Source organism: Struthio camelus, chromosome 19 (genome assembly GCF_040807025.1).
Source record: "Struthio camelus isolate bStrCam1 chromosome 19, bStrCam1.hap1, whole genome shotgun sequence".
In the NCBI taxonomy this organism is placed as follows: Eukaryota; Metazoa; Chordata; class Aves; order Struthioniformes; family Struthionidae; genus Struthio; species Struthio camelus.
Window position 1 is genome coordinate 4,931,488 of NC_090960.1, and position 13,705 is coordinate 4,945,192.

General features: G+C 46.1%; 1 protein-coding gene across 12 annotated transcripts in view; it reads right to left on the bottom strand.

Moving 5' to 3' along the window:
* The window catches only part of RHBDL3 (rhomboid like 3), a 72,149-nt gene that overhangs the window by 30,109 nt on the left and 28,335 nt on the right, over positions 1–13,705 (bottom strand). For 9 of the 12 annotated variants that reach the window (XM_068913780.1, XM_068913782.1, XM_068913781.1 and 6 more), the window contains one exon: positions 3,556–3,714. The exons of 2 other annotated variants lie outside the window; for them this stretch is intronic. In XM_068913780.1, coding sequence (XP_068769881.1) covers positions 3,556–3,714 — 159 coding nt within the window. Of the gene's footprint in view, positions 1–3,555; positions 3,715–7,056; positions 7,247–13,705 lie in introns of those variants that run through there. One more of the 12 variants, XM_068913783.1, reaches the window with a different exon arrangement.

Consider the following 13,705-nt stretch of genomic DNA (forward strand, 5'->3'; position numbering starts at 1 on the left):
TAGTCTATCTGACTTCTGATTTGATTTGCAAACAGAAGACACTAAAAGGAGTCTTCAGCTTCCTCCCGTTTATTCATTACTCAAACTATTTACAGAGTGATTTCTAGAGGTCTAGTCTTGTCCTGCAGATTCCCATTAAGCAGATTCTTGTAAAACTTCCAATTTCAGAAATTCAAGATGCTTTGCTGGGTTGTGACCAGGCACTTGTGTTGTATATGTATATCTGAGTCTCCTATTAAGGTGAGAAGTCCTAGAATTACATTTCTGGTGCATTTGGAAGTTCACAGCACTGTTCGAACATCAGGGCAGAACATGGCTTTGCTCAGTAACAGCCCCTTTGTTGGGGACTGCAGTCAGCATCTGAGAGAGCAGGCAGAGGTCTTGGTGCCAGTGATGTGGAAGCATGTGGGTGCGAGCGTTTCTGACTGCCCTCTTTGGGACATGCAGTACCCTGGAGGAAACACACTCTTAACACTATTGCTCTGTGAGGTTTATTGCCTGCAGTGCCTCCTGGAAATAATCATTTCATAGAGTTACAGCTGCTTCTGTGGTCACTAATAGCATCTCTCATCAACAGACTTTCTGGAAGACAGCCAAGCACCCTGCAGAACAAGCACCCTCTCTTTTATCATGCATGTTTAGGGAATCCTGCAAAGATTAAGGCTTCTGCAAGGCTGAAAAAAGGAAAGCACCCTCTATTTTCATTAAAATTAACAAAGCTGGGAGGAAAAACAGAGAAGTGGTCATATCCCAGAAACTGACCTAGGAGGATAATTGCATTATTTGGCTCCCCAGTGATTAAGCCTTACTTTCTACTAGGTGGGTGACAACCTTTGTCTTTCAAGCTGTACAAGACAGCGTGTGTTACAGGCAGCTCACCCACTCCCTCTGTCCCCAAGCTTGCAAAGAAACCACAAGAGCTGCTTGTGAACCCCTCAAGAGTGCCACACAAACCTAGGAAACTCCTTTCTTCCACACCTCTGCTTTGTCAACCGCACCATAACGCATCTCTGATGCCCAGACCCACTCCTCCCACTGGCCAGAGCTTCATTAGCGCTACTTTGTCTCTCGTTCAAAGTTACAGTACCTTGGACACATTTGGGGGGCCATGAGATTTTCTGATTTTCTGAGAATATTTGTTCATGAATATTGACGGAGAACAGGGAAACTACGCACAAACGTGAAGTCATGTTTGTAAAGCCCCTGTGGATCTAGTAAAAGGCCGACATTTCCCTTCCTCAGATTCAGCACCATAGTTTTTGAGAGCAGATCAGTTCCTGCTAAGCATTCCAAAAGAGACAAATTAACTCTCAGAATAAGAGCAAAAAGCAGAGATGGCTGATCATCGTGAAGTACAAAGCATGTACTTAATACCACCACATGTAATTGCACGTGCCAGGACAGACAGCTATAAGGTGAATTACAGGGGCTGTTTCACCAGTTTCTCCCACGCTCACAGTACCAATTTTTTGCCAACCACACTGTTTCTTTCTAGTAGGAAGTTCATAAGGAAGGTTTGGAAGCAGGAAACTAGGGAAGGGAGAAGAGAAGGGAGGGGGAGGGAGAAGAACTAAAAAGTTTGGATGATGTAAATCAATAACAACTGGAGGGGGAGAGAGAAGAAGAAACGCCATTTATAAGTAATTTAATGTTCTGGCATCTGCATTACCTATTGATTAGTGGGGGCAAAAAATGCAGATGAGGAGGGGCTGGTGATAGAAAAATCAATGCTTTCTTTACAGGATTCATTCAATAGCAGTGAAGAAAATATGCCAGGCTGCAGAAATCACTTCAGATGGGTGTGGAATGGGACCATCTCCCATTCCACAAAGGAGGAGGATGCCCACGCCTCTCACCTGCCTCTCATTAGCTTGCACTGCTCCCAAGCTCAGTGGAGCGAGGATGAGGTTGATGGAGAGGAAGAGCTCGGTCCTATTCCTGAGCTTGCTGCCAACTTGCTGGCTGGCCTTGGGCCATTGTTTCCATAGAGGGAGTTAGATGATCCCTCTCCCTGCTACCAAAGTGTTGTGCAGTTTGATTAGCGGATGCTTGCACGGTACTTTGAACATACCAAACTCCATAACAAGCAGCTCTTACTATAAATACACTGCTGATCACACAGTACTATTGACCTCACTGTTCATTAAAAACCGGAGCTGGAGGAAACTCACACTCACTGTGATCCATTTGATAGTTGGTTCATTTCTTTTACTGTGTACTTACAGGCATGCAAGGAGCTAATAAGACATCTTGATTAGATCCAACAGATCTACTTCCCTGTATCACAGCAATTTCACCTTCACACTGACCACGGCCCAACTGAAGCTATTAACTGGAACCTTGGCAGCTCTGCCCTGCTATCATTCTTTTCTGATTAATGTGAGACAAGACTTACAGAAGAATCTATCTTTCTAAACCAGAACACAATGCATGAGTGACTACAGATCAAATGGAGGGATCAAATCCCCATGCTCTCCGGGGGAACAAAATGAAACGCAAGTAAATATACTTTTCAGCAAGATCCTGTCCAGCCTTCCGGGAAAATCTTAGAGGTGTCACTGACATTCACTACTTATTGTCACCCAGGTTTCTCTTACTGCTGACTAAGTCTGCCGGAACTCACATGGGGAATTACAAGAACAGGGAGAACAGGGCAAAGCCACTGCTAGAGAAATGGTGGGGGAGACTTTCTTGTTGCGCATGAGACCTTGGAAATGTGCCCTGGCCCAGCAGCGAAAAAGAAGCTGTACATGCCACAGGACACTGAGATAGGGAGCCTCATGTCACTGCCTGCCTGGACATACAGCCTGAGGGAGGGAGAATCCTTCCACTCCTGCAGGATAAAGTCACATTTCCATTGTGCTCCTGCTCTGGAGTGTTGTTACAGCTGCCTGCCCTGCAATCAACGTTTTTAGGCATACTGGGCATCTACAACATACATGTCTACATCTGGGCTGACTGGCCAAACTGCCTTGATGAGAAACAGAGAGATTCCTTCACTAATTGACTCATCGGCAGAGATAGAGAGGCACATCCAGATCTTGACTCTAGTCTATCTGAGACATCTCCTCTGGGAAAAAATGGGCATGTTCTAGAAACACCTCTATCCCTGTTGCTGTAGATGTTTACAACAGCACAATATGACTCCTAGCCAGCAGGTCCACACAAAATTATCTGTTGTTTAAGAGTGGTGAAATCCCTAGATACAGCAGGAGACATTCAGACTGACAGATCTCTGGCTCCTCATGACAGCAACCAACTGATTTTGAGAGCAGGAGCCTATTTACTGGTAGCAGCTGCTCATGCTCCTCTTACAATAGCTCCCATGAGTACTTCCCATGCAAACCTGTTTCTCTGAAAAATCAGCAGCAACTTTACTTGTGGCTTGAGAAGAACTCAGCTGCCACTGAGGACTTTGGAGAGCCCATGCAGAGTGTGATGCAGCCACACAGCCAACACTTGTGTTGACAAAGAGAGAGAGAGAGGCTGTCCCTCACTAGCTAACGTTTTCAGCAGAGCAAAGGACTGACAGGCCCTACCAGCTGGAGCACTCACCAGATTCACAAAGTCCTGGTAGCAGATCTTCCCCTCAGAGTTGCTGTCTGCCAGGGCCAGGAGGACCTCCAGCTTGTGGGGGTCCAGCTCCGAGCCGTGCCTCTGAAGGAGAGAGCGAAACTTCTCAGTGCTGATGTAGCCGGTGTTGTCAGGATCAAACTGGGGATAGGAGGGGAAAGCAGCAGAATTAACTTTCTGTGTTGCACAAAACTCTGGCCTCCTACTTCACCATCCACTGCAGACCCATAAGCATCCCAGGGGCTGCTCTAGGCTTTGGTGATGCATTGCCATACAATCCCCCCCACCTCCAGCTTTCTTTTCCTGCCCAGGGAACTGCAGAGCACTCTGCTGCAGAGAGGGGCAACCCAGGCATCATCCACACCATCAGCCTGTCTCAATCCAAACTTCAGTTAAGCCAGTCCCTATCACCTTCTTTTCCACTGCATCATTGTTTCTCTTGGCTCTTTTTTACATCCCTGTCTATCTGGACCATCAAGCAAACAGAAGATGCAGTCTGTGAGACGCAACCTACTGAAAACAGTTTTACTCCTGTATTTCCTAACACAATTGCAACACACGAATAACGTTATCCCTCCTCGAGACCTTTATTGGCTCAGTGTTTCTGATAGTCAGTTTTCCATAGCACCTTACAGATGCTTCCAAAAAATTATAATGCTTTCACTGCTGAAGAGATCTTTATTTTGAGACGAATTGTGAAGAGATGCTTTGGAAAGGGAGCAAAGGAGATAAACATTATGTTAAACTAAAAATGACGTGGCAGCTGCATGCTATTTTCAGAAGGTAAATCAGACTCATTGGAAGGGAAGTCCCAGGTGAGATTTGGAGTGAATCCCACTTCGCTCAAAAACAGAACTGTTTTCTCTCAGACTAAACAGTTCGTCTTCTTAAAATGTCACTGAGCAAAAGGGACAGCTTTGCAAGGCTGTTCAAACTCACTGCCAGGCATGACTGCTCCCAGCGACCTCTAACTTGCACAGAGTTCCCCAGGGCACACTGCAAGGGGCTGCCAGCTCACAAGCAGGCACATCCCCAGCCCCGACAAAGCCAGTGCTGGCATCATACCAAGCACGTTTCTTTAGTGCTTTGAAAACTAGAGGACACAAGCAGCCAGACCAGCCTGCACTAACTGTGGTGCAGTTTGATTCTCTGCCAGCTCTCTGCTGCTCTGAAGACCCTGGTGCTCCCTGGCCTCTCTTTGCAGATAATGATATCAAGCTTGTTGGCTGGATTGAATGACTGTCAGGGGGCACGGTGGTCAGGACGGAGTCTTTTCATGGAAACATTTGGGACACGAAGGGCCCTAGTAGAGCCAAAAAGGTCCCAACAATCCTCGCTCTTTCCTAGCAGAGAACAAAAGCTGAACAGGCGATGGGCCTTTGATCAGAGGCAACCTTGGCAGCCTTGGCATGAGGAGCCAGTGAGAAGGGGGATGGGGCAGAGGACGCAGTCCACCAGCAGCAGGGCTGCTATTGCTCTGCAGTGAGCAGAGCAGCTGTAAAACAGACCAACCTCAGCCACAGGCAGCTTGTTCAGCCAGTGACTACATGCATGGGTCTGGCTCTGGCTCCTTCCAGCCCTAGCTGAGCACCTTTTAACCTCTGTCCTGCTGCTCCCGAGGGACTCTGCGATCCTCTGGCTGTTTTGCTGAGGAGATGCTGTCTCTTCTGAGGAGGGGAGATCCTAGCCCCTTTGCCGGAGCAGAGCTGGCCCGCTATTTTGTCAAAGGAAAATCCCCTCCATGAAGAAGCTTTTGGGGGAAGTGGATTACAGAAAACATGACAAATCAAGTGACCTGTGGACAGTCAGAGCTGGGTGCTTTCCCCTACCATCTGCCAATGCTTGTTCTGCCCTTGCGAGCTGGCCTGGATGTACCCTTCCTGACAGCTGGCACCCAGACACGAAAGTGGATTTCATCAGCTGTTTACCGTTAAACAACGGCTTAATATTAATCCCTGGAGATGTTCAGCCCCGCCCTTCCCCTCCCCCCTCCAGCCAGCCCTTTCTAATGCTTTAAGTTAACAGATCAGATCCTAACAGCAACCCCAAAATTGTAACTTCTCAGATCAGGCTCACCTCTGATGCTTTTTGGTTCTTCCTGGGACTCCCAAGCCAGCCTAATTTTGCAGTGTCTAACCCCAGGGTGCAGATACCCAGGAAATAACATGTTATGAGCATAATACCTGAGATGACCTTTTTCAAGGGGAATTTACAGAAGCAGAGAGATGAGTCATTCAGCGAATCGATCTAACACCTGAAATCGCATAGACACTGCTGTGTTCATCCTTGTTACCTGAAAACATTTGACCCAGCCGACATCTTTCTTAACCATACCACTTCAACTATGTCTTGACATTTAAGATATCAGAACTTATCTTGTCCAGAACAAAGCCATTTGCTCCTTGAAGGCTTAAATGCCTCCCTACTTTGATGGCCAGAGTTAGCAACTGAGGTGTGGGACTCCCCCTGCGCTGTGTGCTCACTGTTTGACCTTGCAGGAAAGACCAGCAGCCAGAGCAATGGGGAATGCAGCTATCCGTTGAAAGGGTAGAAGAGATACAGAGTTGATGCAAGCAAGCTCTGTAAGCACAAAAGAACTGCTCAGATCACAAACCATTTTCCCCATGCTTTGTTCTGCTTTAAAGCATTCCAAAAAGAAACATTTTGTAACCAAGAACAGAAGCTGCCTTCAGCGCTTCAAAAGAGCCCACAAGGACACGCTAACGAATCCAGTGCAGTCACCACTAGCTCTAGAGCAGATAGGATCCTATCACTCAAGATCGTACCGTCTGTATCTGCTACTGGCTGCAGGCTTTCCAGACCGACACAGACAGCTGAAGCCTGCTTGGTAGCCACAAATGAGTCTCCACTCTGAGGTGCTTCCCTCTCACACTAATAGCATTCCTCTTGTGGTTTCTCCCACCCAAATCAAAGGAGTATCAGAAGGCAGCTATTATTTTTGCCGCTGTAAATGCATTAGGTCTGGGAGCCTGTTCTCCTCTTTCACCTTACTATATAAACTTAGTGCCAAAACCAAAAGTAATGAATACTAATTGGAAATAGGTTCGAATTAAAATGGTGGATCTGAACAGCATAGAAGAGCAAGAGTCAAGCAGTAAACAGCTGGAATCTGAATTAAAAAGGCCTGCCTTTTAGAATAGGATTAGACCACAGCTTCCACAAGCTGGAGCAGTATGTCTTTACTGTAAACCCCAGCTGTAAAAGAGCTCCTTTATTTACAGTTAAACATTTTTTCCAGTGTATAAAATTAAGGCACTTTGACCTCATCCGTCATCACAGCACTCGAAACCGATTCCAACACCTCAAACTGCCTCAAACCCTGGTTCTGGTATCATAGCCAGCCACAAAAATCAAGGAGCTGAGCTGGTCCTGCAGAACATGCTTCCTCATGCATGACAACAGCAACACGCGATGGCACACTTGAAACACTCGAGTCCAACAGTTATAAAACAGGAAACTGACCTTCACTAGGCACTTCAAGTATTTATCCATGATGATTGCGGTAATGGCCAGTTGCCCCAGCCGAGCAAGCCCGGCCAAGCACCTTCGTCTCACCGAGAGGGCAGGCAGTGACTGATAGCCGGCAGTAGGGCCGCGCAGAGCCCCAGGTCCAGCCCTACAGGATGTGCTCCCCAGGCAAACCCTCCCAGCAGCCAAGTCAGCGCAGTGGCTTCCTTCAGCTGAGTTACTTCTGCCTCTACCCATCTACGTGGGCAGACAAGTGCAACACAACTGGGGCAGGGACAAACAAGGCCATTCTCCCCCCTCGAACAATAGAACACTAATGGCAATTTCACGCAAGGTTTCCTCTGCATTTCAATGACTATCACCCTTAACTCCCTTGATCCTCAAGCAGGCTCTTAAGCAAAAATGTAAATATGTTAATGACCATAGCAGCCATCTGACCCAGGATCGTAATTTCCCAGCCCGAAACAAGCTATTTTTTTCCTGTTTCTTCTTTGTTTTGGAGCAAACGCTACATTAAGTGAAGATACCACAGCAAAACGACAAGATAAAAATAAGGCGAGGGAACCACAAATTTCGGTGGAAATAGGAAACAGGATAGAGAAAAGAATACAAAATCTCAGATTATTCCTCCTCTTTAATTAAAGACACATCAGCCATGGCTGAGTGAGTAAGTAGGGTGGAGGCTGATGCTGCAGGCAGACAATGGATATCTTGGGAAAAGGCAGACACTTCACATAATGCAGCCAGCTGCTCCTCTCCCCCATGGCAAACAGTCTGCCGGGGGATGAGAGCATCTGGAGAGTCAAGAGTTGAACTGAACATGAGGTGGGGATCCTTGGGTGGCTTTGGGATTGCAGATCTGTCCTAGGAACAGAGAATTTGCCACCTCCCATAGTTTCACACATGGTAGGGGCTTTCTCTTGACATGAAGAGCGCCATAAGTTGCCTTAGCAATGGGCAAGGCCCTAAGCAACCTGATCTAACTTGGAAGTTGGCTCTAGGTTGGATCACTCCCTTTGAACCTAAATTGTTCTAGGGTTCAGTGGTGTCCTCAGTTCTGGGAGAGACAGGCCTAGCAGTCAGGCTTCCTGGCATTGACGCCAGTTCTACTCCAGACTAGGAGGCAGATTCTGCAATTAAACAGTCCTAAACTTCAGCTTCCCCTCCTGTCACAAGGATATGACAACTCCTGCCTTATCTCCCACTGGAGAGGAGCTGTCAATAGTAGGCCTGCTTCTTGTTCACTTGTAGGTCCCTTCCCACAACTGGTACTGGAAAAGTGGAGTCAATCACATGCAAATTCTTTTCATCGCAGAGGATTTCAGAAGCCAGCTCTGATCCTTGCTTGATTTGAACTCAAACCGTTAGATGGCACAGTCTCTGCAATCCAGGGAAATTAGCATGCTTTGGAAACTCCAAGACCATCTCCAGCCTCGAGGGTCACCTTGCAGTTAAATCAAGAGTCTCCAGGTCAATACACTGATCCACAGACTCCTAGTCCAAGCTGAAAAAACATCTAAGACAGACACTGAAATCCTCCCCAGGATAATCATACATCGTACCAGAGCCCATTCCCTACCTTTCTCCAGTCTCTGGAGTCATGCTGGGAGTCAGTGAAAGTCCACCTGGAATTTTATTTATTTTTTATTATTATAATTGTTGTACGTGATGGCAGGACATGCAGCATCTGCTGCTTTGATGAAGATTAAAGGAATGACAAGGCAAAAGATCAAAGCCTGCCCTATAATCCAAATGAGAGGGCAAAAAGCAGGGGCTGTTGTAACAGGAGTTTCACCACTTTCTGCTGGTCATGACCTTCCTAGTAGCTTAAGATCCACGCTCTCTTCTGATAGCAGGAGGTGAGCATGAGAGAAGAAACTCTGATCCAGAAAAGATGAAGGCCTTCCTTCTCCAAAAAAAAAAAAAAAAAAAAAGGCAGTCAAAAGTAAGATGCCCACTCCTCCATCTCAAATCTAGGCTAGGCTAGTCACCTACTCTGAGTTGCTCGAACACGTGCAGTAAAACATTAGTGTTGGCTCCACTGACGCATGCTCTCTTCTCCTGTAAATAATGAATTTACCTACTACTGCTCAGACAGCATAAAGTGATTAAGGGCTCTCCAGCTGTACTTTTAGTGCATGTTTGATTGCTTTGACCTGAGATGAACCTGAAGGCTAGAAACATCACCCAGCTCTCAAAAGCCAGGTCACATTTAAGCACTGAGGAAATACCCTCACTAACTCACCAGTCAGGGTCCCCACACTGCACCCGCTCCCCGGGGAAGCTGCTGTGAGAAGCACACAGCGCTAACCCGCTCAGCACTTGCTTGGGCAGAGAGGCATTTGCAGAACAGATGGCTGGTCACCTGGCATCGGGTACGCCTCTCTGTGCATGCAGCACACGGCAAAGTCGAGCTGGAGCTGGTCTAAGATTCCCTTTTCCTCGAAGACCAGAGCATCCTGAAAGGCTGGGCTCATGAGCCAGCTGGCCAATCTGCAGAGGCACTTCCACTCTAATTTATTTCTTCTGCTGCCTCAGGCACAGAGACAAGGAAGGGACCCACATTACTACCATCTGCTGTTACCTTCTGCAAAAGCACTTCATCTAGACAACCAGTGGAAGCACTAATCGGACATGAATAGGACAATAAAGAGATTCAGGAGTGCACCATTTCTCAGTTGTTAGGCAGGGAGGAAAGATGGCTTTGGGTCCAGGTTCAGTTCTTAGTATTGCCAATATTTCCAGAGCAAGCCCAGGCACCTCTTGCAGTGGCTTGATTTCCCCTTGATTGTAAAGTGGAAGCAACATATCAGTACCCATGTGACCCAGCGCCACGAGGGCTGTGGAACGCTTGCAGAGCCTGACTGCATGATGGCTACAACAGCAAAGGGTGATTAGTGAGTCACGAGACCAAACAACACGAACAGAACTGGCCTGCTCCCAACGTTTCACATACAAGGACTCATCAGCCTTTCCAAAACCAAAGCCAGTTACGGCTGGGTCAGGGGCCCAGCAGCTGGACTCCACGTTGGACCCTTGCCCTCACTTCTCTGATGCTGCAGAGGTTTAGAGCCTCATCCAAGCCACCACAGTGCTACAACAGGCTACAAACAATCCTGCTTTCAGAGACCCCGGGAAGTTCTGACCCACAGCTCGCTGGGGAAGTCTAGCACACCCAGCTAGGTACCCTAATCCATGTATCCTGGCTCCAAGCACATTTTTATACATGACTCTCTCCTACATCCTTCCTCTGTCTATGGGTGTCTTGCTGCAAGTCCATGCTAAGACACTACGACAGGAAAGGAGAGAGCTGAGATACACTCACAGGACCTGTCGAACCAGCTTTCAGTCCTCTGCCGTCTCCATGACCCACCACTCCAAGCAATCCCACTGCATCCCTCCCGATCAGCTTCCTGGCAGGACGCTCACACGAATCAGCCTCCAGTCTCAGCTGGGAAATTGGATTGAACACAGTGTTCAAACCACCCGGAACTAAATTATTCAAAATACGCCACTGTGCTGCCTTTGAAGCCAAAGCTGCTCCCCAAAGAGAAGACAGGGTAAATAGAAGCTCCATCAGCAGCAGCACTGACGATGAAGGAGATGTGGCACTGAAAGTGAGGGAGATAATTATGTGATTAACGAGAAAGCATGGATGGCAGGAGATCCCCTCCATTCTGCCACAAGCCTTAATGCGAAGAGACATGTTTATAGACTGAGCTTCTCCAGCTCTGCTTCTTCCTCTTCTATTATTTATGCAAGTGCATTAAGTTTAACGGAAAAAAGCTGAGACGCTCTGGAAAGTGATTTTATCTTTTTTAGGTAGAAATACATGTTTTAATCTTGATCCAGCACTGGGCACATTGCATACTTCGCTGGATAGACATCCTCAGCTGCAGCAACAGGCTGGGCAAGCAGGGCAGGTTATGGCCCAGACTGACGAGTCATAAATCTTGTGTTACCAGCCCAGCTCTGGTGCTGATTAACTGCATGACCTCAGGCATGACTGTCTTCCCATGCTCTGCTTGTCTGGTCTAGGTTTCATGTTCCACTCGTTGTAAAAAATAGGACCTTACTAGCAGGGATTTCTAGGTATTACTGCAATAGATAGTAGCAGCAATGAATGAAATCTCTTTGAGTACATTGAAAACCAGAAGAGATTCTGCAACTTACTGAACTACCGGCACATTTCTGAAATTGCAGACAAGATAAAGCCCCCAAGACATCACCTAGTGACTGCCACTACCAAAACCCACCCTAACAGTTAAGACCTTTCCTTAAATCCTGAGACAAGAGATTTAATACTCCTTCCAGATCTTCTTGTCAGCACTAGCCCAGACATTGTTATATGTATATAACATCTCTTGCTCTCCCTTTTGAATTCCTCAAGAAACCTGAGGCAATGAGTTTTGCAGTCTACTTAAAATAAAAAACACTTTTCATTTGGATGATGCAAGGCATCAAATATCAAAAGCTGAACACCAGCAATATCTATACTATCCTGACATATGATATTCTCATTTGTTACCACCACATAAACATTGTTTAGGACTTTTCAGTTTTTTTTTTTTTAACTAGAGAATCTCAAAATTCTGTACAAACATTAATTAAATCTCTTAGGGCTTCCACATGGTAAGGGAACATAATGGGAAACCCTATTCTTTCACAGCTGAAATGCAATACACTTCGGGTGGGTTGCTGCATTTATTTGGACTATGTAACTGAGTAAAAGGCATAGCATGAACAGAGTCAACCTCACAGTCTGGAGACAAAGAGGCTCCAATCACTAGTGCTATGAGGAAAGAGAAAATTAAAAAAAAATAAAATACCACCCACCCATCCCCCCCCCCAAAAAAAAAACCAACCCCAGATCAGAATAGCTGTTCAGCTGGGGCTTTATTTCACACCAAGATCCTGCAGTCAGATCCTTGCTTACCCCCAGGTTAACTAAAAGTGGACAAGCATTTCTGTAAAATTCTCCACTACTGACAAGGTCTCCTGTCACAGCAGAGTGACAGAGTGTCTGCCAGTACAGACAAGGCAGCCAAGCCTCCTCATTCAAACCAGGCTTTTTGTTCAGTATTAGCTAGAAAAAGTAGCATAGGCAGTACCAACGCAAAAAAGTCAGTAGTCAACATGTTTCTGTTCTGCGTTTGGACAAAGCCCGAAGAATTATCTCTATCATATGAAGATAATACACTTTCTGTCCCAACAGTTACTCTGGAGAACATTGCACAGCACCTGCTAAAGTTAGATAGTTTTGAATCAGCAGGTCTAGATAACTTGTATCCAGCAGATTTTAAAAAGCCAACACTAATACCAATTTTCCGCAAGCCCAGGAACACTGGGGGAACATCAAGATCCACCTTTTACCTTTCTTCCAGCTTTGAATCAGTGATGCAACCTTTCCTACCATGTTCCAGAACTCCAGGGCCTGTACAAGCACAGTGAGGGATACAGAGAGGAACCTCCATCACTTCCAAAACTCCAGGGCCATGACAAGAATTTAAAAGGACAAGCATGGCCTGTCAGCCTGATAGAAACCCAGAGCAAATGAACAGATGACTGATACTGAGTAATGTGTAATTAAAGGAGGACTGGTCTAATATCAGTCAGCAGGGGTTACAGAAAATAGATTACATTGAACCGATATAATTTGGATGAGAATATAAGCTTGGTGCAGACTGTAAGATGAGATCATTGATATAACCGATTCCGCAAGGCATCTGACATCACCAGACAATATTGTATTTGAGGACTTACAGGGACACAAACTCAGCCTGACACACATTCAACATGCTAAAAACTGGCTATTTGACAGGTCTCAAAAATAAAACTAAACTAGAGAGCTACCATCATATGGAGATGTTACTAATGGGGTCTCATGAGAACTCACTCTTGCCTCTACACAGTGATCAGGCACTTTCTGCAAGAAAGTATAAGATAACTGCATAATGCTTTCAGATAAGCAAAAGCAGCAAGTTACACAAGGACAAGCTGGGTCTTTTGGTAAAGCTCAATGCTTGCAAACAATACATATTGCTGTAAAAACAAATAGAAAGCCATATGGCCAGGAGCCAAGAATGCCAGCCAGCATACAAGATGGGGAATGCCATCTTCAGAAGCAGCCACTCTGGGGAAAGAACTGTGTCATTTGTTACTCTGATTCTGTGTGCTCTCCAGGTAACATTGCCTTCAAAAAAGGAAATGAGACTTGCAGGTTTGTAAATGAGGTGACATTACCTCTGTCTTCGGCACTTCACCTGCTGCTAGTATAGTCTGACTGGCTCCACTGACAAGATCAATTCATTTAGCTTATGAAAGGGAAGGTTAAGCAATGACTTGATCACTGTCCAGAACAACCCTCATGGGGAACAGGAATTTGGCAGCAGAGGACTCCTCGCTCTGACAAAGGTATAACCACATCTAGGGGCTAGAGGTTGAAGCTGGACAACTTTAGATTAGAATAAGGTGATTGTCTTTGCTATTAACAACTGAAACAGCTCATTTACTTCACTAGAAGTTTTAAAATTGAATTGCAGGTTTTCCTAGATGAGGCAGGACAGCAGAAGTCTGCTCAGAAAATCCTCTGGCCTCCATTATGAGAGACTAGACAATCTCAGCAGTTCTCTTCTGACCTGCT